Below are 25,439 nucleotides of genomic sequence, written 5' to 3'. Positions count from 1 at the left end.
TAAAACAAGCTAAGAGTCAGAACCTTGAGGCCATGCTTAGAGAAGTTGTATCCTTGGTAGCATCCATGAAGAGGGACTGCCATACAGATTGGGGGTTACTGCAGCAAGGTGGGTACAAGCAGGAGAAAATAGTTGTAGAGTGGACTACCTGATACACCATACCTCTAGCCAAGGAACAACCACCTCTCATACGCACACTTGCAAAAATAGAAGTAGCATTTTAGAGGGCATACTTGGAACTTTAGCAGGAAAAGGAATTGGCAGGATTATCAGCAAGGGAATGGGGGGTAGAAAAAGATGCTCTGGAAGAAAAGTGGAAGGTAGAAAGAGCTGTCCTAGAAGAAAAATGAAGGATAGAGAAAGCTGCCCTGGAAGAGAAATTCACTACAGCAGAGGCGAAAAAGATGGATGCATTGTGTGTATAGCAGGGAGTTCGTGCCAAACATAAGGCAGCTGAATGAGATCTTCTACGCCTCCATGGAGACCCGAGTCTAGGGACGTCTTCACAACCTTCTTGAAGTTTGATTTTCTTTTTCTTTTGTTGGGTAGTCGTTTGGAAGACGACTTCTTTTCTAGGGGGATAAATGTAGTACATAACAAAGTAATGTTGTAATTAGAACTGGTTAAGCCTTGTTGAGTAGAGGTAGTTAGGAAGTGAGGGGATGCAACTATTGGTTTTCCCAACCAACCAACCATTATATAAGAACTTTTGAATATGGATGATGTACTCATGTTTTTTGGTAATCAATAAAGTAATAACATCTCCTCGCCACTTTGGTATTTTGGTACTAGTAATGAATGTTATGTTGGTGTAATTGAATCCATGCTATACTGCTGTGTACATTCTGTGTTGTGAACCTTTCTACACCTTGTGCTGAACCAGCTCAACAAGCAAAACCCAGTGGCCGAAAAAATCCAATTTTTTCATCCTTTTTGGTCACCATTTTTTCTTTTGTCCGCATCAGACATTAAATTCCAGTGGGCAATCCTCACTGTTCACATAAATAGCCTATTGGCTAAATACTTATTAATATAAAAATTAGGCTTCTAGCCTTTTGCAAAAAAAAAATTAAAATGAAAGGTCGATGCAGAAAAAATAAACAATTAGTTGAAGACAAATGAAGTGGAACTAGGAAATCAATGGATTTAGAGAGGTTACAAGTAAGGTCACTAAGTAACAAATGTAAAAAATTGAAAAAATAAACTAAACTAGAATTCTAAAAAATTCTTATCAGAAATGTCAACTTGTCAGGCATAATATGATAAAAATAATTTTTCCAACAATTCATTCAATCCTAACATATTTTAGCATGTTGCTGAAATAATTGTTGAACAGTCATATAGCAAAGATAACTAATCACTACAGTTAATTCAACTCTCTGAATTTGTTGTTAGATAATGTTTCCTGTTTGCAGTTAGCCGTTGTATTGATGTCATCGACACATGACATCCTATATAAAGCTATTAAAAAGTACCCTTATCATTTCTGTAAATACCTTGCACCGTCCTTCTGCTATTTTCATGAGCATGTTGCGGCGCTTTCTGGTGCTATTTGTTGCATCAAGAATGCCCACCTATGAACAACAAATATTTGAAATCACAGATATAAAGATCATTCATAATGACTTTTTACAATATTGTAACATAGGTACCTGACCACCTTCTTGCATCCAAGCAATCATATCTTCCATTGCTAATGCTGCCACCTGATATATAATGCTAGGAATAGTAAGTTCAGCCACAAGAATCTTCTCTAGTCACTAGTCGGAAATATAAATTGTGTTTTGAAGGGTTGACATTGCAAAATCAGCCATTCTCATGACATCTATTTCAAAATGGATTGGTAGCTCCCTTAAATTCTCATAATGAACAACATGCAATTTAAGACAATATATAGTAACACAACAGAAAGAAGGCTTAGTTTCCACTACAGTGCCACAAAATGAAAATAAGAAAACATATTAAGTACCTCATTTCGTGCATCTACACCTTCTTGGTTGTCAGGTCGAAAAAATTCTGCAGACTAAAGTTTCCAAATCCAACTAGTGAGGATGCCAACACAGAGTTTCAAAAGAATGAAAGAAGAGATTGAAATTAATTTATTTCTATAGAGGATTACCATCTACCTGTAGCTTCCGGGTCAAACTCAGATAATTAACAATGAAATGGAGCATATAACATTAATAAAGAAGATTTTCAAATAAATATTTTACATAAAGGAGTTATTGTCTGTTGTCAGGTTCCATGTCAAATTTAAATAATGAAAAAGGAAAGGATTATATAGCACATGACATTGTATTCCTTGAAATGTGTGTCTGACCTATTTAAGTTTCATATACTGATTTTAACAGATCAGAGAATGAAGTACTAAGAACTATTTGAAATCTCTAGCTTCTAAGCTTCTTTTACTAGAAAACTCCAGGTTCATTAATGTAATTACAAACCTTGCATGCGATTTTCATACAATAGGATGTGAAAAGTATTTGCAAATTTCTCATGATGTTCAAGCATCATCTAAATGAGCCGGGTTGCTATCAATTTTCACTTCTACATTCTGGGGCGGCAAAGTTAAAGAATAATTTTCTTTGTACAGGGAAACGTATAACATGGTAAGCCAATGAACTTTCCATATGAAATCTGAAAAGAAAAATCAAAATTAATGAAAAAAATTCCATACGAAAACTTATTCAAATTAAAGAGTTATGATTTTCTCTTATATTTATTTTATCCCAATCTATAAGGTAGAGGATTTTTGTTGATAGTAGCATTGTTGTACATTGATTTAAGCTTCATCAATGTTTGTGAAACAGTTAATCAAATATGGTCAATGCTTGTTTTAAACCAAGTACGGAAACAGCATAAAGAGAGATTAGAATGATTATAAGGTGCACAAGTATTTACCAAAACAAATTGTTTGATGGGAATGGACAAATTACCTGATTTAATCCAACTTTAAGGCGACGATACTGTCCAAAAACATTACAGAAACATATAAGAAGTATCATTCCAATATGAAATACTGGAAGTAATTAAATTTTCCCAAAAAAACCAATGAATTGCATCAGAATGAAACAATCAACTTGTATTAAATTAATATACATGTACGATGTACCTTTCCAACATTGAAGTGCTTTGTATCATGGCCTAGCCATCGAAGGTATCTGGTAAGCTTTGCTGCAGTGAACGTCTTTCCTCGTGCAGGTAGGCCAACCTAGAGAAATAAACATGTGTGCCAAAAATAATGTTTACAAAGTACATAGATATGGAGAGTGAAATCCTTACACAAACTTAGAATATCTTTATAGAGATAGCAAGATCTCAAAGTAATATTTTAAGTTCAGAGGTACGCAGTCACTTTACCATGTGCAAGAATATTTACTATCTTAAAAAATATTTTGGTGCCCCTAATAAATCCAGTCTCTGCAAATTATCTGATCAAAATCTTTAAAAACTCTCTCAATTTTCTTCCAGAGGAAATTATTGTTGTGGTTAATAAAGAAGCCTTATACTTTCAACCTCAGATCACAGCATTCTGCTAAGAATTTCCCACTCAATCAAATAATTGTGCCTACTACTCTGAGTTGATATTTCAGAGTTCCCATTTTGTAGCATGGCTCTGTAATTGTATCTAATGTTAAGAAGCGGAAAGATTGTATTCATATTTCATGCAATCATATACATCACAAAATTTGCTCAATTAACAAAGGGGAATCAAACAATCTGCAACTTTCAAAAAGAAAAAGAAAAAAATATTGAGCGGAATCATATGAATTGCTTTCATGAGTATTTTAGTTATGAAACAAATATTAATATAATCCAGGGCCAAAAATTTTGTAATAGCATCAATAAGACAGTAAAATCAAAATTATGTAGCAAGTAGATTCAAATCCTCCTGTGAAATTCTTTGGCAAGAGAGAACAACATTTTTCTTATCCCAGAAAATTTTTTTTTACAGTTGAGAATAAAATAATACCAAGACAATAGCCAATTGGCCATCCTCCTTTGGTCCATGCATGTGATCTGCAACGGCTGCTGCTGCAACAGCTCCCGATGCTGCTGGAAAGGATTTCTAAATATTAAAGACAAAGAAAGCATTAGGTTAATATGGTTAAATCTCAAAAGGGAACATAATTTTATGCAATTAAATCTCCTATGAGCATATACTGGGGAAATTTCTGTCTATAGACTTGAAATCATGAATTTTATGGAATCTACAAAAGAAAATCTGCAAAACATAATACATTTAGAGTTTCAATAAAACATAATACATTTAGAATTTGGATATTACATGGCCAATATCTAAATACAATGTTCAGAAACCAACCTTAAGACTACTTCCACAACGGTTAAGCCTTGGGAAGCTACTCACCCCTCTATCCACATAAAATCCTCGAGGAGTCTCCTGCTTGTGAAGGCTTGAATGGGTACCGACAGATTTGGACTCCACACCTGAAACTGCCTGTGTCTCCTCAAAATCTGGTGGTAGAACCTCTGATCCCTGTAACAAGTTAAAGCATTTAATACAAGCACAGTTATTTTTACTCTTACCCTAAAATTCCTATATAGATTTTGGAAAGCTATAAATGTACATGCACAGAATACTTGTTTCATAAATTTTATTGTTTTTGATGAAACAAAACTTCCACGGAGAAGGCAAAATATGATAAAATACTGTTTCATGGACACTTTGAAACATAGTTGAGATATATTAAAGATAATTATTGTAACATTTTATTTTCTTTTCAGACATAACAAATGACAACATGTGACAATGTTTTTAGCAGGTAAACATATATTTAATCTAGGATGATTTTCTTACTACCAGAAAACTTAATAGATCCTAAGCAGCAATGCATAACTATAGTGTTTATGTTATTATCACGCTTAGAAGTTTCGGAGCTGTTGTTAATATGATCTGTCCCTCTTAGAGTAACCCCATGTCTTACCATCTTACATTATTTTCTAGTGCTTCTTAGATTGAGATCTATGCGGTGCTGCAACCCTACAAAACTTGTCATATTGAAGTTTTGTTTGTGGATATTGCTGAATCCATCTCAATGTTGCATATAAAAGCTCAGTATCATGATGTCTGTTGGGTGGATATTTTGCAACCGACAGGTTTGGGTAAAAATTCAGTTGCAAAATAGGATGACCAACCATAGCGTGTGAGACAGAGTCTCTCCTACCTTAAAGGGAAGGCTCCCCCTTCTCACTATTCCTTGGATCAACTCAAGGTAAGCAAGAAATTGAGAGATTTATAAACTGGGTGTTACTATTATCCTTTCTTCTTAACTTTCAAGAAATGATCCACTTATTCATAAGGCAAATAATAGGCAAGTTGAATCTCTAATTACACTTCTATCACGAGCTGGAAACAGTGATACCAATAAATTTTAACTAACTCAAAGGCTAGCCAAAATGTACCAATTTGGCTCTAAGTCCTGTTGTACTTCTATGTGGTAAAATGTTTACAATTAGGGCACAAAGACTCCTAAAAGCAACAACAATCTAACTATTTTGCGAATCAAGATGAAAATACAAGCTACAGACAAAGCTTCTAGCTATGGATTTTCACAATCGTTCCTGGTCAAAGCTCGGGATTCAATTGTTTCTTAACTCTTTTCTATGCTCTTTTATTGAACACACAATAATAACATAAATCAAGACAATAGGCACAAATTATAGTCAAAGCTTCTAATTTGTTCTATCACAATTGCTTCCAGTCAAAGCTTCAAATCCAATAGCTTCTTTTATTCACTTTTCTCCCAAATTCATACTACACAATCAAAGTTATGCTTGTACAAATGTGGCAGAGCTTTTTTGCATACAACAAAAGATAATTTTTACAATGAGGGGGCACTCCTTTATATAGGCAAAGAAGTTGAGAAAAAGGGGGAGGAAAAAGTGGGAGCAACTCAACCAACTTTGACCAAGTCTAACTACAAGAGAAAATATAGGTTTACATGCAATTGCACGTGCAACTCACATTACATCTTTTACATACACATGTAACTCGCATTACATGCAATTACACTTTTTCATGTAATGCATCTTCTCCAACTACAAACATGAAAGAAGAAGAAAGAAGACGGAAGAGAAAAGAACAATTTTGAAAGGCCTTGTACTTGACGATGCAATCCTAGATGATAACAAGATTGGGAGTTCCTGTACCTTGTACTGCTACATTCACGTTGATAACCATAGTGTTGCGTCTTTTGACAACCTCTAGCTCTCTTTGATGAATTGTCCATTATCATGTGGAAACTTGATGTGATCCATCTTTTCTGGCTCAAGTTGTCGTGAATTCTCTTTTGTAGATCAGCACAAACTGGAGTCTTTGACACTCTGAAAACCTTCTTGACGATGTTCGGATGTACACTCGAAACAACCTTCCATCAGCACCTTTAACTCCTTTTTATTTTTCTTTTTTTTCTGAAGTAAAGTGTTTGGCGCATGGGAATGCGTGTAAATGGAGATTGCCGATTTTCAAAAAGTGACTTGGGCTTTCAAGATGTCACTGCACGAAAAATAGATTATATGTAAATGTAACATGTAACGGAAGGTGGAGGATGAAATGAGATGCAAGTGTGAGTGAAAGATACACTTTAAATGCATATGCAGATGAAGGCTAAGATGAAAAGCATGGAAAGATACAGAAACATGTATTTGCTCATGGAAGTGCGAATGCGTATATGAAGAGGAGAAAATGACATCTTTTTGACTTTTCAAAAAGTGACTTTTAGTCAAAATTGAACTTTTTAGATGCAATTACACGTAAGACATTTCATGTAATCGTGTCGTGCGAATGGAAATGAAAGATGAGATGGATGAAAACGGAAGTGGAAAATGGGATTACATGCATGTGTGAATGGCGAATGAGGTGAAAAACATGTAATCACGTTTGTCGGATGAGCTGTGAGGTGTAATGACATGGAAACGGAATGTGAAATGAAATGCTAATGCTTTCGCATGTAGTGAAGGAAAAACAAGTTTTTGGGAAAAAATTTGCAACTTCTCCAAAATGGAGAAAAAACGACAACAAGCACACAAAACCAAAATAAAAGAAAAACATATTTATCAAAACAGCTCAAAATATGCCAAGATGCAATGCACTCCAAAGATGAAATTCGAATTTGGAACTTGGGGAAGAACCAAAAACATCAAAATGAAGGAGAAATTCATATTTAAAGGAAAAATGCACATTCTAAGACAAAGATTCTTACAAATGGCATCCTTTCAACAATTTCATGCATAAAATTGGCAAGGATAAACATGTATTAAAATGCAAGAAAGAAGAGGTCCACTTACATGAAGAATATGTGCCAAAAATGAAGGAGAAAGAGCTAAAATAGCAAGTTTTATAGTCTTAAGACCAATTCTCCCTTAAATCCGGATTTTCAAACAACCTTTTGACTTTTTCCGCACTTGCATGTAATGGACATTCAATGGTTGGATTTGACATGAAAGTGTCAAATAAATGGTCTCCAAAAACAATATCATGCACTTAAAACTCAAAAACAATCCCTTTTGATCAAATGTATGAGCTGAAAATGCAATTTTTTGAGTTTTTTGAACAAAAATATGACTTTTTTATTCAAAAATCTGGGCCGTTTTTGCAAAAACGTGACTAAAAAATGCATGTTTTAAAGTCATTTTTGAATTGTGAATGCAAAAACGACTTCCCCAAATGCATATACATGGATCAAAATGCAAAAAAGTGACTTCAAAACGCATAAAAGTGGATTAAAACCCCAATTTTCCGGGCATTTTAAGCAAAAACGTGTTTCTCCAAGCAAAAAAATGTGATCTTTCAAACAAAACGATTTGATGTTTAAACACAAAAATGGTGATCACTATGTGATGTAATCAGCAAATAGGGCCAAAACGATTTGATTCCATACAAAAATGTTGTTTACCGTACAGGTAAAGAAATCAACGCATACAAACAATAGAAAATGAACAGCAGAATTATATTCGCAATAGTAGATGGATGATTATTTACAATGATCCCAAACGGGATATAAATACTACCGCCGAACCTTCCCGAAGGAGTTCGTCGGCCACAATTATTCTATCTGCTACAAATTATTTACCGCTGAACCGTCGGCTACAGAATACAAAACACCACCGGACCGTCGGCTACAGAATACCGAAACACCGCCGGACCATCGGCTACAGAATACAGAACACCGCCGGACCATCGGCTACAGAATACAGAAACACCGCCGGACCGTCGGCTACAGAATACAAAACACCGCCCGGACCGTCGGCTACAGAATACCGAAACACCGTCGGACCATCAGCTACAGAATACAAAACACCGCCGGACCGTCGGCTACAGAATACAGAAACACCGTCGGATCGTCGGCTACAGAATACAGAAACACCACCGGACCATCGGCTACAAAATACAAAACACTGCCTGGACCGTCGGCTACAAAATACCGAAACACCACCGAAACCATCCAGTCCGGCTACAAAATAAAACACCGACGACAATCATTCTGTCGGCTACAGAAACACCGCCGGGACCATCCAGTCGGCTGACAAATGTGATCAAACTTTGAAGATTTATGGAGTTTTATACAAACAACGTGTCCTAGCTTGGGAGTTTCAAACACGTTTTTGGGTGCAATAACTTGATTTTTGATGAGGGCAAAATGATCACCTCTCCAAAACATGATGAATGCAACTGATTTCATTCAAATCTATAGAGAAAATCAAAAGTTATGATCAAAATGGGAGGTTTTTGGAGCAAGAACATGTTTTCTTCACATAATAGGACATTTTTATGTTCATTACATATTTTAAAACATGTTGGAAGGCAAAAGAGGACCTTTTTGAGTCCAATGCATGTTTTAAAATATGTCTTGAGATATAATCTCACTTTTTGAAGCCCATTACATATTTTAAAATGTGCAAGTCTCCAAAATCTCACTTTTTGAAGTCACTTACATATTTTATAAACATATCTCACCTTGTTCATGCACAAGCATAAAAACTCAACTTTTCATGTCATTGCATCAAAAAGGTCCACTTTTACAAGCATTTGATGTAATGGCATGAAAAGTATCCTTAAAGTGAATTTTTAGGTGCAATAGCATGAAAAAGTTTGCACTTTTTATAGATTTTTATGTGCATTTGCACATAAAAAGTTCACTTTGAGGCATTTAAGTTATGTATTTCACTTAATTTTATAAAAATGTCATCAATATGGGTCAAAAATAAAATTTATGCATTATATTAATCAATATAAGTCATAAACATTAAGTTAAAGTGACATTTATATAAGTATTTGATTTAAAAATCAAAAATTTAAAAAGTAACTATATAGTTCTATAGTCACTTTAAGTGAAAAATTAAAAAGTAACTGAACTTAAAATTATAACATAAAGTGCACTATAGTCACTTTAAGTTATAAATTTAAATGAAAAGTAATTTTAAAACATAACAAAAAGTGAATAAAATGTTATATTTTCAAAAAGTGAATGTCAAAATGAAAATATAACATCATTTTTTTAATTCGTGTTGTTGCACCTAAAATGTTCACTTTTGAGGCACTAAAATGACCATATCTTTTTACTAACAATTCCGATTGACCTCTAGGTTAGACCGAATCGAAAGGAAAATCGAAAGGCATAACATGAGCAAATTAAAAAGACCAAAAACAAACAAACACAAACTCAAAAGCAAAAAACGGACTTTGAAGGCTTTACAAATCAAGCAAAGGCTCAACAAAAAGAAAAACAAAAAAGACTTGACGAAGGCCTTCAATAAAAAGATTCATTGTATCAATTGGTACCAATTGGTTGATCAATACTAACCAATTAAATAATGAAATAAACTTAGAGAAATGCGAAACTAATTTGAAAAAGTTTCATATTGTTACCTACATTTTGTGGTGACAAAATGCAGGACAACAATGTCAATGTCTTTAAGCAAGGTTTTCTGATTCTATGGGTTATATTGTCAGTTACTCGCATAAAAAAGGTGGCTAAGAATAATAATCCAAGGAGCAAACTTCAAGGCAGTCTACCATGGGAGAGAATTGTATAGAGCACTCCTAGGTGGCAAAAATAAGTTTGAAGTATGCCTAAAGCGATTGAGGAGTGAAAGTGAAATCTTGAATGAATTAGTTCAAATGGCCGAGTCTCAGAATGAAAGCACTTGGATAAATCCATAAAAAGTTAATTGAATGTCCCCTTTTCAGCTCACCAAGGTTGGTGGTTTTGATTAGCATATCAGTGGCCCTCATAAGCAATGTAACACTAGTACTAGGGTACAGTGGGACAGTGGGACAAGCTTCTGGGACACGGGGACAATGGGCCTCATTTTCGGGATGGCGGGAAGATGGCTAGAGGACGGGTCAGGGAGGGGTGTTGTATGGTATACATATAGAACTTGAAATGCTAGTTATGATATGATGTTTCAACATACCAAAATAAAATACTTGAACATAAAAAAATTGCAACATGAACTACAACCATTGAACATTAAATATAGTAACATAGTACATAAACAATAATAACATTCAAAAATAAAAATTCAAATAGAAATTCAAGTACCCATCCCAAGGGCGGCATGGTTGTAGAATGGTGGAGATGGAGGTACTTGAGTACTCCAAGTACCCAATGCAGGGATGTCTCAAGGACAAGTACTTCGAGGTTTGGGAGCGGGGGCCGAGCCCTCGTGTTTCACTGCTCATAACCTAAGTCAGTTGGGTAGAGGGTCTCAATCAGAAAACCAAAGGCAAGTTCCCACTCCAAAGGTCTAAGATGTTTAAAATTGCTTTTCATTTGGATTAATTTGATAGTAAGTGTCTATTTCAGGAAAGTTAGGGTGTCTATCTTTAGCAGGACACCTAAACAAATTGGTGGCAATGTTGAGATTCAATATCTTTGACTACAGAAGTTATTTAGAAACTTACTATTTATAAAAAGTCATTGTTGAGGAGTTTCTATATCCAGCAAGGGCACCGGGACTCTTGGTATGCATGGTGATTCACTCAATCATCAGTTGGATCAGCTTGAAGGACTTATTGTTTATAAAAGTTAATTATGCCCATGTTGCTAGTTTTGGCAATGCACTTAGACTTGGTATTAGTAGACTTCATTAATTTAATTAAGTGGAAGAGGTTTATTTGCTCAAGTTCAAGGTATTAGTTATTACTAAACAATTCTTTATTAATAATCAATTATTACAAAGTTATGGTATAAAAATTTTAAGTGGGGCCAATTGACTTTATAAGGCACTAAATAAATGTCATAATGAGAGGGCCTATTTACTTATTATTTCCCTAAGTCCACATGGGACATTAAAAAGGCATCATTAATGGTCATTAATTGTATTATGAGAGTTGGCACCAAAGTTGAAGGAGTTAATTAATTTATTATAAAGTCAACTTTGCATCGAAGCAAATGCCTTTAAGGAATTAATGGATTTTAATATTTTATTCATGAAGCCTCATGGATTGATTTTGTTATAAAAGAATTATAAAAGATGAACAGGGGAAATCAATTTGTATTATGTGATTGATGATTTTTGCTTGTGTTATTCTGAAAATTTTAGAGCTTCCAAGGGTTTCAACATTTACCTAGAGGATTGTGAATTCTTCTAGTTATCATCAATTTGAATTGGTGAAAGATCCAATGATATTGTGCAAGTGGGAGGTAGCTTCATCCTGAAGTCATTGTTCTGCGTAAATTTAAGGTTTCTAGTAGATGTTTTATTAGTCTTGGATAGTTATCTGCAGATTTAAATTGCAAGTGGAGACATAATTGCAGATTGCAGCCTTTCAATTTTGTATTGTGGAATTTTGAAGGCAGCCATGTAGGCAATACTAGGCATGTGGGGTTTACAAACATTGGCATGAGGTATTTGGGTTGAACTCGCTAGCAAGATAAGATAACATTATTAATGTCCAAGAAAAGACCACAAAAGGGTCTATGGGACTGAGAGCTTACAACAAGATACCAGAGAGAAGCGAGAGCACCAAATGGTGTCCGAGAAAAGCAAGCAAGAAACAAGAAGAAAAGAGAAATGCCAAGGAAAGGACTATGAACCGTTTGTTGGCATAAAAATTTGGTCATAGAAGGATATAACTGCAAATGACGGTTGCAAAAATCTTTGAGAGTTGTTGGAGGAGTGTCGTTGTTGAGAGAAACTATTGTTAGGTCTCACAAACCTGGAGTGACCAACGGTGGTAGTAGTAAACGGCCTTTTCACACCTCGTGGCGGAGACAAGTGTAAGAAAAAGGTAGTAATGAACTGATCCAAAGTATGATGGTGAGGAAGTAGTCATTGTAAAGTACTATCACAAAGCAGGGTGGCTTCCTGAAGGTAAAGTGCAAGACACCGCTGACCAATGTAACTGAAGAATGCTGAAAGAGAGAAACATTCACAAAATAGGCAATGAAATCCCCCTCTAATCTCATAAAATATAGGGCAACGGAAAATAAAGTGAGTCTCTATCTCGACCTCAGCTAAAGTAAACATCTGACAGATTCAATCATCTCTATCCATATGATAGTCAATCCATGCCTGAAGACAGTGAGAACCAACTCTAAAGGAGCCCGGAGAGATACATAGGGCATGACATCAATGTCGAGATAGGTAGCTAGGACGAACAATAATAACCCCATCACGAATCTCCAAAAAATGCTCAACATAGAAGGCCATCATCGGACATAAACCTCCAGGAGGATTACTCCGAGTAGTAGTAATGTATTGTCAGTAGATATCAAGTCTGACATGTTCATGCAACTCTTGACATGGGGGGAGGAGGTGAACAGGGGCATCCAACGAGAACTAATATGGAGGGAGGCAAGCAATATCAATCCCAATCAAGCTCAGGAAATAGGTTGCTTGAGCATACTAGCAACAAGTTCTAGTGCTAGTATCAGAGCTTGCAGTCGTAATAGAGGAGCAGTAGGCCAGATAGGAGTATCTAGATTGGTCACCAGTCAAATCTACAAACCTACAAAGGCAATGAAGGAACTAGATCAAGTCGAATATGGCTGCAAGTCTGAAGGGATGAGCATCAAACTTGACTAGTATAATGCTATAAGGGCTGAGCTTGTGGCATCTAATGATACATCTCGGAAGCAGAGTCTGCACGCGCTCAATCAAGGCCCAATCCTAGACCAGAAGAGAAGGCCCCCAAACCATGGAACTATAAAAAATAGTCGGTCGCACCAAGGAATCAAGGAGGGATAGCTTGGACGGAGTGTCCTGAAAATGATGTCTGAAGCACTCTCACTCAAGCATAGCAAGCGATCCCATGCCCTTACTGACTCTGGACTCAATGGTCGGTCCCATACTAAAGTGGGGTCCAGAAAACTTCACTCCGAAGTACATATATGAAGTAATCTCAATCTCTTGTTTGTGAAAGAAGAAATGAAGGTGAGATGTCTTTAAGTAATTAAATACCATAACCCGAGTCTTACCCAAATTGACCACAAGCTGACACTAGTTACAAAAGGAAGCCAAACCATGGAGGAGTCTCTGCAGACCCTCCAGAGAAGAAGATCAAAGAACCACATTATCTGCAAAAAAGAGGATGGAGATCAAGGCTTGATGTAAGTAACACCCATCACTAGGAAGCAAGGAGATCGTAAGGAAGTCCTCAAGTTCATCAATATACAAACCAAATAGAGTAGAGGAGAGAGGGAAGCCTTGCTTCACCCCAGTAGTGCTTTGGATTGTATGTGAAAATCCCTCAAAGATCTTGAATCTACCCACCACAATTTTGTACAACCTCATAATAGCAATTACCAGCATCTCAAAAATCCCAATCTCCTGAAGTCTCTGGAATAGAGCCATCCTGAGCCACCCTACGAATGGAATCAAAAGCCTTGTGAAAATCTACAAAATAGCTGTAAACTTTCACCAATCAATGTCTAGCCTCCTCAATAATAGCCCGTAGTATGAAAATGTGATCCATGGTCTGGTAGTTAGCCTAAAAACTGGCCTACCCTCTAACTCTGTAATCTCACCTACCAAGCTCTCTCGATAACATAGCATTCAGATTTGTGTCGTAAAGTTTGGTTTGGCAAATGCGTGCCCGATCATGATGATCCTATAGTTGACAGAATCCAAGACAGGCCCAGTCTTATGAATCGGATAAATCAAGTGCCTTGATCAAGGATCAGGGAAACCAATACAAGCCACTCTATTAAAGAGTATAGGAAGGTAGGAACCAAGGACAAAGGCATCAAACTTGAAAAGCTCGGCCTGGAACCCCTCCTCATCAACCGCTCTACTACATATCATGGATCTAATGGCCTCATAAATGTTGGAGGGGGTGAACAGGTAGCAGAAAGGGGGCAGAGTGAGGTGGATAGATGGTTGGCCAAGAATTTCATAAAGAGCAACGGTGTGAGAGGTTAGCAAACGAAAGTCAAGGGTGGAGGGTGGCAGGGCGGGGGGGGCAACGAGGGAACAGGGTGCACCAGAAGAGATGGGGATTGCAGATAAGTGTGGAGCATTAGGACTTACACTAAGACGCAACAAAGGACCGTTTCTTAGAGCAAAGAGAATGGAGGTAAGAGGAATGCAGGCAAGCATACGCGGGGGAATGGGCCTCAAAAGTAGAACACACAGAGCAATGAAAGGATTTGCAATCAACATCAAATCATTGGTTCATAGGGAAAGTGTTACAACGTATGGTTCTAAGGAAGAGCAAAGAGTGGTCAGGGATGGAGAGGAGAGCAAACTCCCAAATGGCAGCAGCAAGTAAATCAAACATGGAGGAGGCCTCACAAGAGTTGCTAAAACAAGCAAGGTTAAGAAGTCTCCTTAGATGGGAGGAAAAAAGCTCACTATCACCATCAATGAAGCATAAACTAGCAGAGGGACAAGTAGCAACAGGCAAGAGATGAGGAGGCTGGAGAGAAGAGAGAGAAGGCAACAAGTGGGGGGGAAAGCGAAGAGCAATACTAAGAGCATGATCAGCTAAGGGAAGGCGTGAGATGGTGAAGTTGTGAATGGAGGGAATGAAGGAAGAAAAGGTGAGGGCATAGTCCACAATGCTCGCGCCCCCACAGTGAGGCCAGCAAGTAAAGAACTCGGACCCCGAAAAGCATGCAAGACCATTCAAAATCACCAGACCCAAAGACTCACAAAGCTAAAGTGGATGGTGACCATAACAAGATATTGGCCCATGAACATCACCAAAAGTCCGTTGAAGTCCCACACAAGTCGGATCTATCTCTGATGTGTAAGTCAAATCAGAACAGCGGTCATATATAGGAGTTTGAAGCTCTCTGGTTTGTGCATTGAAATCCTCGAGAATGATGTCCCCCAAAGCTGCAAACTAAGAGACTTTTGTAAAGCTCAACAAATGGGTCCCCGTCCTCAATACCATGAATGGCATAAGGAGAAGTAGGCAGGAAATAACACATAGCAATGAAAATATCTCTCACGACGATTCCTACAACCAATTCGGACCCATAGGAATCTAGCATACATGTCCGAGTGAACTATAGAGGTAGAACTAAAAATATCACCTCTAATTAAGAAAGCCACACCTCTAGAACCGCAGACCCCACCGGAAGCACAAACCTCCTCTCTACAAATTGATAACCACTTATAAGCTGCATATCCCAAAAGAGGACGCACGGGGCTCTCACGAGTCTCAGTGATGACCAGGATATCAACGGACCCCACCACATCATGGAAGAGACCAGGCAATGACCATAACATGCCATTACCATTCTAGTAGTTAACAGGAAGAGAACAAGTGGAGGGCTCCCTCTTGTCCGATTGCTAGCGAGACCGTTATTTGGTCTTGGGGCCTATCTCGCTTCCCATCCACTAAGGGGGGAATCAACGAATGACTGCTCTAAGATTCTCGATAATTACCCATTTCCCAGCCCATCTAGCCTCTACCACGAGACCCCTATCATGTTTCAACTTTGCAACCTATGCCTTCATGAGATCTTCATCAAGAAAAATCTTAGAGGGAAGAGAGAACAACTTCCTCTTTGCTCTATAAGAACGAAACCTGTGAGAAAAATTGAGAAACCGAATGAAGAGGGTGTCTCTTTGGCCAATCCAGCATTTATCTAGTAAAATGTCAGAGATACCAAGCTGATCGATAAGGAAAGAGTGTCCAACAGATAGAGGGTTGAAAGTGGGAGGGAGACCTCGGACCTATAGGTTAAGCTCACGAGCACGTCTCACCCGCTCATCCTCTATCTCCCCCTAAACCATCTTATCCAAACTTGCTATAGGCGTAGTAACAATTGTGCTATTGCAGAGAGAGGCCCACGATTTCACTTTCTGTTTGGTTTCAGAAATCAAAGAAGAATGTTTAGCCGCAATTTCTGATTGCCGTTCTTTAATGGTATCTAGCCCATCAAGTTGCTTGATAATGGATTCAAGATGGGTTTTCAAACCTGCAATCTCGGAGGTGAAAGTATCAAAAAATCCTTTAATCTGAGAAGCATTTGAACTTGTGGTAATTTTGAGTTCTGAGATAGTCTCAATCAATGAGATTATTTGTTCTCTGAGTTGTTGATTGTCCATTTCCAGCTTAGAAATCTGGTCGTAGAGCCTCTGGTAGGTTAGAGGTTGGTTTTACATTGGGTTTTGTGATGGGTATGCATCTCCAACATCAAACATCTTCAAATTGTAACCAAACATACACCCAAGCCAGCACAAAGAAGCTTATTCCCAAGCAACGTATAGATCCCAAACAATGCAAAGAAACCCATCAATAAGGCATGCAGAGGTCAGGAACCGACAAGACAAAGACAGACCCATCAACAACACCAACAAAGGTCAATCACAACCGACCATTTTCATATTATATATGACTAGAAGTGTTAACTGTAATCAGAATAGTGGAGAATTTGGCATAGCATGTGGGCTGTGTTCCATTACCAGGTCCCTCTTTTATGCGGCAATATATTTCAGATTTTATTGGTTGCATCTATGTTTGGAAATTCATGTTTAATAAGAAAAGATAAATTGCATGGAAATTGTTTGATTAATTGCTTGTATCCATGTTGCATGCCAAGTTTTTGTTAAAATGCTCAAGTATAAGATTTATCATTTGGTGGAGTTATGCCTAAGTGCTAAGCTTTTGAGTGTATGCCTTCATCTTGCAAGTGAATGTATCATATTACTATAGTCATACAAGTGTTTGACAAAGTTTCCATGCAAGGTACTTGCATTTTGTATTGTGTTTGTGGCACGAGAACTCATAAATTTCAATTCATACTTTGCACACCCAGCTGTTTGACAAAATTCATATGGCACAAATCTGAAAAGTGTTAAGAGTAGAAATGCAAGGGATATAACACTGGTGAAATTATAACTTGTTGGGGTTCTTACTTTTAGCAACAAAAAGGATTAAAGAGCGCACCCAATATGTTTGAGCCAACTTTTAAGTGAAAATAATGTGAAGCACATACTCAATGGATCATTACCAAATATCAAGTGACCAAGGGAAAGGTGGGGCGCTCTTTGTGTAATGTCCCCTTTTCTATTACAAGCTGTATGAGTTTATCATTGACCTATTTTCCCTTAGTCCCGTAGGCTGACTAGGACACGAAAAGACTTAGAGGACCATTTGGCCTGGGCAGATTTAGTTGCAGTTCACTCTGAGGTGATCTGAGACACTTTAGGGACACTTAATATTTAAAGTAAGCCATTATGGCATAACAGGATATCCATTTGCAGAGGTGTTGATGAAATATTGTTTAATAATATAATATCAATAAGTTCATCTATTTATCATCAGTATATGTTATTATATGTTAAATAAAGTTATTTTATAAAGTTAAATTTAATTATATAACTTCATTGATGCATAGTCTATAGTTATGGGAAATATGTAATTAAATAGCCCCCTTTATTCTACAAACATTGGAAGCATACATAAAAGTTAGTGGGGACTTAAGTGAAGGAAAAAAAATTTATATAGCATGGAAATATTAAAGAAAAGTAATCACAATAGAATAGGGGCCAAAAAGTAGCCACAAGAAAATAGGGGCAAAAAAGGGAAAAAAACCCAAAAATATATGAAAGGCCAGAACAGAAAAGTGATTTTACCCCACATTGTCAAAGTGAGAGAAAAAAACTCTTAGAAAATGCTTTAAAAGAGATGGAAATGCCCTGTTTCAGCATGCTTGGATATTAATGAAATTGTGAACTGGTGGAGATTTCTCTCTTGGACTGGGAGGACACAAACCCTCTTTGCTATCAATCTTGACGCCATTGAAAGATATAGTTTGGAGATTCTTTTTTGGAGCTTCAAGGTATTATTATACAATTTGTATTATGAGTATTTGCAAATGCCAAGAAGCCGGACTGGAGTTTTGAGTCTAGAAGTCATTTTCCAAGGGTTTTAGGAACTATTGTTACAGTTTATCAGATTTTTTCTATGCCTTTACGACTGCTGCAATCAATCTCCACACTTGGAGGGCATATACTCAGCAATATGGTGGATTGGTGACTGGTATACCAGCCTGTAGAAGCCCAGAATTGTACTGCAGCAAACTATAAGCCATTATTAAGGGTCGTACAGATCTGTAATCATCAATATAGTGTTGTACTCACTGTTAGACATTTACTGGGAAGCTGTACAGGTCTGAAAGTCCTTAAGACTCAGCCAAACCAGCTGTAGGGGGCTGCAGAGTTGCCATACAGACTTAGGAATTGTTATAAATGTGTTGTACTCAACAGAAAGAGCTGTAGCAGATTTGAAAGGAAGATTTTGCACAGCAGACCAGGTCTGTAATTGTATTTTGGGAATTTCTTATAGTATGTGTTTCCTATTAAGTCTATTTGAGTAGCAAACAGAAAGGCATATGTAATCTGCACTAAGTGATTTGCAAATTATACATTGGCATTCAATTTCAGCTCTGACTATTGTTGTAAATCTGAATCTTGTTCCATTTATGTTGTTATCATTATGGATATAATCATATATATGCATTGAAAACGTTTGTATGTTTAGTTCTAATTAGTTGTTAGTATAATACACAACATACATCTGCATATTGGAAATAAAGCAGAAATCAGTAAATAGCTTGCAAGTCTACAAAATTATATTGAGTAAAAAGCACACAAATTGGTGTAGAACAAGCAGGTTGCTTACAATGGTATCAGAGCTGGTTTTCCTGCCAGCTTGTTGAAAAAATTCAGACCTAATTGGTTTTAATTTATTGTACTAACTAGAAAGATGGAGAGCTTTGAAGAAGAATTGATGGAATTGAAGCATACATGTCAAAGACAGGATGAAGTATATATGAACATTTGCAACAAAGTTATAGTGAGTGCAGGGATCGCTTGGAGTATTTGCGTGAGCATCTGGGATGGTTTGGCTCAATCTTCAAAAAGAAATCAAAAACGGATGAATAGGATGGTCCATGTACTTCAGGAGGTGATAAGGATTTCGGCAAAAGGGTGTATATTGAAAGAGAAGACTTGGGGCATTGATCGCAGTCAAAAGATATTCTTCTCAGCTCATTGGAAGAAGTGGCAGAATGTTTGCAACAAGTGAAACAGTTGTTGCTATGTGAAGTCTAATCAGAGTCATGTGCTTTATTCTTGTATTATTGGTTATATCTGCATGCAACTGTTATTAGTCTTTCTAATCCTAACAACAATCACCCTCTTAGCTGATCTGAATAGTAATAGCTCCAACAGTGAACTCTTTGGGAGGTAAGACTAGTTGTTTCTAATTGCCTAAGTGAAACCATACGAATTACAGCTGGTGAAACTTGTTACAAAGATGATAAAATGAAAGAGGTTTTTCAAGTAATCATTGAAAGTTCTGATGGATTGGGAGAAATCAGCAGTCCTTTTAGTAAAAGAGTTATGAATTTAGAGTTGCTGGCATAAGTGAGTTCATGCGTTGTCATCAAAGATCCTAGAATTGCCGCGATTCTGGCCATTTCGCAATTCGAAACACGTTGGTCTATTTTTCATGAGCCAGTGAATCGGATCACTGATTTCTAGCCATGAATCACCACGATTCAGGTGATTTCTCCAAAAATCACAAAAAATACCAGGAATCGGTCGTGTGGCATCCCATTTGGGCAAGTTAAAAACATGAAAAAATACAATTTTTTTTAGTTTTTTTAACATTTTTCTTACTTATAACCCTAACAAGCCTTCTATTTGTTGAGTATGACAAAAAGAGAGGAAAAGTGAGAGAGATAAGATAAGGTAAGATAATGATATTAATGTCCAACAAGCGACCAACAAAGGGTCTAAGGAACTGGAAGATTACAACAGAGGGAAATAAACCTAGCAGGAGCACCAAACGGTGTCCAAGAAAGAGCAAGAGAAAAGAGAAACCATAGGTTTGCAACCAGCAAGAGAGAAGAGCATCAAGGAGATCACAAATTTTAATTTGGGGAGGCCATAAGTTTGCATTGGGAGCATTAAGAAGTCAATAGCAACACTTCTTAACTCATTTGCAAGAAGTAAGCGTTGATTTTTTTTTTGTATGTTTGTGTGTTTTTCTTCTTCTTCTTTTTTTTAAAAAAAATTTGTACATCTTGAATTTTTTTACTAAATTGCGAAGTGTAATCTTACAAACTCACAATGTTTTTAGAACAAATTTGCAAACATGTATTTACAATTTTCTCAAATATGTAGGGTTTGTTGTTTTTTATTAGTTTAAATTTTAAATTTATCTTTTTAAATGCAACAGTCTTAACTTTCATTTTCCGAAATGCTTAGAAAGGATGAGACTTGGAAATATACCTTAGAGTTTCCTGGAAGAACAAAATATCAAACAAAATGTATCATTTGTAAAGACATAAATTCCGGTGGCATCTATAGATTCAAATACCATATTGTTGGCATCCCTGAACATGATTTTATCGTGTGCACCGAAAAAAAATGTTGAGGAAAAATGTTTTATTATGTGGCATTAGAGACATATGAACAAGGGAAGTTAAATAAGAAGAGGCAACTTGAATAGTTAAGTTCCATTAGCTCCCATGCTTCCACATCCACATCCACATCCACAGGTTGTGTTGGAGAGGGTTCTTCCAAGCCTCCCTTTCATCCCTTGTATCTCTCCTACAAAGTGTTGATGGGGAGAAGCCCTCTATGGGCTACATATATGAGGGCATAGGGCCAAGGAGGCCATTAGATCCCAGTATGCAGCAGTACAGGAGAAGTATGTCCCCATTTGGGAGATCATTGATAGGAGATGGCAGAAGCAGCTCCACAAGCCCATCCATGCAACAACTTATTACCTAAATCCAGCATTTCATTTTCGTCTTGACTTCAAGGCAAATGAGGAGGTTCTAACTGGCCTATCTACAGTGGTGCAAACGATGAGTAGTGATGGTAGCGCCTCAACTACAACTATTGAGCTAGACAAATCAACAATAAGGAAGGGGCAATTTTCTCTAGAAGGATAGCCAGTGATGCTCGGACATCATTACAACTAGGTAAAAATAATATATTCTTAAAGTTAATTATTAAATTTATGGCTTATGCATTTTAATTTTTGATTTTGTAATTTAGCCTTCAAGTTGTACTTGTAAATGAGACTAATTGTTTTTCTTTTGCCTTATTTTAGATAGGTGGTGGAAAATGTGTGGGCCCTTAACCCCAAACCTTCAAAAGATTACCCTCCATATTTTGAGTCATCCTAGCAACACTACCAAATGTGAGCACACTTGGTCCATGTTTGAGCATATCCACTCTAAGAGGTGAAATAGCTTGTATCTGCAGAGGTTGAATGATCTTGTCTTTGTTCATTACAACGTCCCTCTTAGGACTAGACAGATTATGGTTGCTAACTTCTCTCCAATCATTCTAGAGGAGATTGATCCAAAATCAAAGTGGCTCATTAAGGCTACCGATGCAATCTTTACTACAAAAGACCGTGAGTGGGTTGACCAGGTAGATAGAGAGGCTGAGGCTCTGGCTCTGGCAGAGGAGGCTAGAGCACATTAAAGCACTAGCAGACACACACGCACACGCACAAACACAAGCTCTACTAATGTTGTTCATGACTCCATTGTTGTCGGTAAAAATTATACTATAGCCAATAGGATTAGTTAGTGTCTAAAAGGTTGCGTGACGGTTGAGTCACTCCTTTGGGAGATATATGTAAATCGTCTGAATGGAATTATGAATCATCATTGTACTCGTGATGGTATACTCTTCTTATATGACCAAAGTACTATCTTGTTTTGTGTTACATTCTACTCTCTTAATGCAATAACTATCTATTTACCTTGTATTGTAAACATCCATCACACATGTGGGGGCTATGGCTCATCAGTCCTCTAGGACCTACATTAGACACCTTCATTGAGGATGATGATGAGGTTTGAGCTACAACATGAGCAAATAGACTTTTTTTTTCCTTTTGTTTATAGATAGACATGTGTTTCATAGATCTTCATCTTACATACATTTATGATTTGATGTCATTGGTTATATGGATTTTCATCGTACATACATTTATGATTTGACAACATTTATAATTCTATATATCTATGTCATGAATCATTATGATCCTATGATTTCTATTTATTTCGTCTACAATTTACATTTTACGCATGTGATGGATTTATGATCATTTATCATTTATGTTCCTTGTTCATGTATGTTAGCTTCTATTTGATGATGTTATAGTGTTAAAAATATATTCAATAAAGGGTGCATAAAATAAGTTTTAAATCATTAAAATTTCTAAATTTCAAAGGTTTTTTCACTTTGCCAATTCATAGCCAACTTACAATTCGAGACGACCTTGCCAATTCCGAGATTTGGTTCTTTGGTTGTCATGATTGACTACAATTGAGATGATCTTATTTTTCATATGTTTTGGCATTTTCTTTTTGGTATCAGATCACGACCAATCTATTCATGTTTCCATTAGATTCATTATGACTAGAATTACTGATGAATATGATGTCATTTCCCAGCCTCTCACAACTTTCCTATTGGCTGTTAATAAACAAGAATTGGTTGTCACCTACAACTTACAATCTGATCAACATGATATACATTCAATGTGATATATTTAAACTTTTCATGGATAATGAGAAAAAAAGGGAAATTGAAAAAGATTTCTTCAGTGACAAAATTCTGAAAGTGAGCAAGAAAGAATTGAGGAAAACTTCGTGCTTCTCTCGCAATAAGGATTGGAAGCCTAATCACCAATGCATGGGTAAAAAGGTATTAAAAGATATTCCATCTACTTCCAAATCTCTCTTGTCATCATTTGAAGAGGAAGCACAAGCTGCCAATGCAAGTTTGCTTCTAAATGATCATTTGAACAAGGAAGTTTATCCTAAGGATGAAGTTAATTCTCCATGTACATCTGCTATTGATGATATTCCTAAAGATAAGGAAGTTTTGTCCAGCAATGAAGAGGATAGTTGCCAATGTGATGAATTTGCATCATGTAATGGTTGCATGAACCTCTTTGTGGGTGAATTAGAAATCATGCTTGATAATTCTGGAAAGATAATGACTTCTTTTGGTAATTTCATGACTCATGTTATTGTTGCCCCACCTTCTCCACATGAAAAGATTGGTCAAAATGATGATATCATGATTCTACATCTCATTCTAATGTTGCCTTGGTTCTAAATCAGCAAAATTGCAAAGAAGATATCATAGAAGAAGTTTTCTATGAGACCCAAATCTCTCAAGGTAAATCAGTTATTTCAACATATGAATCTAATGTCATCAAGGTAAATCAGTTATTTCAACATATGAATCTAATGTCATTAAGTCACACAAACTGGAGAACCAATTGAAGGTCAATGAAGATAAGCAGCCTTAACACATTCTGATGACATGCACAAGCTAATTGAAGATCATCTTTGGAAAGGACAACTTGACAGTAAAGCAAAAAAGGGTAAAGATGAATCTACTCAAGCTGATTTGCATATAATCAAAGAAGGTATAGAGACTATGAAGTCAAATTATTTGCACTTCCTTTCAGATCGAGGCCACCTCCTTTACATAAAGAAGGGAACAAAATGCAAGTACACTGTTAAGACCAGAGTATGTATATTGGTGAAACCATTGGAAGTATGCAGAAAGAAAGACCCTATACAAGAAACTACATAGATATCCATGCAACAATAGATGCATCTCTAACTAAACAACAAAAACAAGAACCACTCTCTTGAGTAACTACTACTGCTGTGACTTTGATCCTGATGTTGCCTTAACCTTCTCTGATAGCATGTTAATGTTTTGCCCAGAAATAAAAAACAACAATAACATCAGAATAGAAGCAATAATGAACACTAGGAAACAACAAATTTTCTTGGGAAAACCCTTCAACTTGAGGGGAGAAACCCAGCCACAAAACAAAATCACTTTTTATTGAATAATCATAAGTCTGAAATACAATATGCTCAAATACAAGGCTCAAACTGCAGCAATATCAGAAGCACATGATGTCAATATGTTTTCACATGAGCTCCTCCTGAAGGATATATGAAATTGCTTTCACCTTCATTATCTTGTTGTTACAAAATGAAGACCCCTTCATTGTCTTGACCTTTCATTGTTTTGACTCTTCAATATCTATGCATGGTCTCTTCACTAGCCAATGTTGAAGACTCTTCATATCTTCAAAAGATTTGGTTCTTCACATGAAAGATCGTACTAAAATAAAGACTCTTCGCAGCCTCATCATATTAAAGGATTAGATAATGCAGCAGCAATGCTGATGCAATCACAAGTACGCAGATACCTCCTGCAACTACCAAACTTTTTTAAAATGGACCTTATCTTAATTAGAAAATAATTTATCAATAGGATTGTATGCAACTTGCTAGATCATCATGTATAAGCCTTCAGCAATAGAAGCTTTCATGCCATCAATCAATTTAATTGGGAAATTTGCTGGAAAAAATGATTAAGGCATCTAAGAACTCATGAACTTCAGCTTAAAGTCTCCTCTTCACAACTCTTGCATGTAGTTAATTCCTTCACATTTTAACCCTCTTAATTCCCTGCATCTCTCAGCAAATATTATCATTTAATGACCATCTTCAACAGTACAAGATTGTTCCTTCTCTCTTATCCTTGTGCACAATTTATATAAAATCTGGAATTCCCCTCAACTACATCGCATTCAACTCTTCATTTGTATGTCCAACAAACAACTTAGATATTTATCATGTCTGCTATACAAAGATTCTATATTAGATGCGAAAATTCTTACAAAGTCTATTCCAAAAGGAATTCTGATTCATCCTCATTGACAGTGGGAAAACCATGTCTACTGTAGCTTATATATCTCAGGAAGACAAACAATTACTTGAAGACTTCCTAAGAGGAAACTGCTCAGTTAAGAAGATTAAGTCTAACATGCAAAATCAAGTAGAAGTGACATATGCTTAAAAAAACAAAGAATTTCATGATCATTACTTTGCAATATATAAATATAACAATTGTCTATAATATAGAAGCATACTTCAGATAGCATT

The 25,439-nt window shown here is 36.6% G+C and overlaps 1 protein-coding gene across 4 annotated transcripts in view; it reads right to left on the bottom strand.

The window, feature by feature from the left end:
• The window catches only part of LOC149549661 (6-phosphofructo-2-kinase/fructose-2,6-bisphosphatase-like), a 229,924-nt gene that overhangs the window by 169,066 nt on the left and 35,419 nt on the right, over positions 1-25,439 (bottom strand). For 2 of the 4 annotated variants that reach the window (XR_016354132.1, XM_089792961.1), the window contains exons 5-11: positions 4,325-4,498; positions 3,974-4,069; positions 3,113-3,211; positions 2,937-2,966; positions 1,970-2,023; positions 1,653-1,706; positions 1,497-1,574 (exon numbers count right to left, since the gene is read on the bottom strand). Coding sequence is in view for 2 of the 4 variants with exons in the window: in XM_089792961.1 (XP_089649087.1) it covers positions 1,497-1,574; positions 1,653-1,706; positions 1,970-2,023; positions 2,937-2,966; positions 3,113-3,211; positions 3,974-4,069; positions 4,325-4,498 (585 nt within the window). In the remaining 2 variants the exon portion in view is untranslated. The remainder of the gene's footprint in view (positions 1-1,496; positions 1,575-1,652; positions 1,707-1,969; positions 2,024-2,936; positions 2,967-3,112; positions 3,212-3,973; positions 4,070-4,324; positions 4,499-25,439) is intronic. The other 2 variants (XR_016354133.1, XM_089792962.1) reach the window with 1 other exon arrangement.

Source organism: Cupressus sempervirens, chromosome 7, assembly GCF_028749045.1.
Source record: "Cupressus sempervirens isolate cs-2001-9-10 chromosome 7, ASM2874904v1, whole genome shotgun sequence".
In the NCBI taxonomy this organism is placed as follows: Eukaryota; Viridiplantae; Streptophyta; class Pinopsida; order Cupressales; family Cupressaceae; genus Cupressus; species Cupressus sempervirens.
The sequence above is the reverse complement of the archived record's forward strand: the minus strand, read 5'-3'. Positions and strand labels throughout refer to the sequence as shown.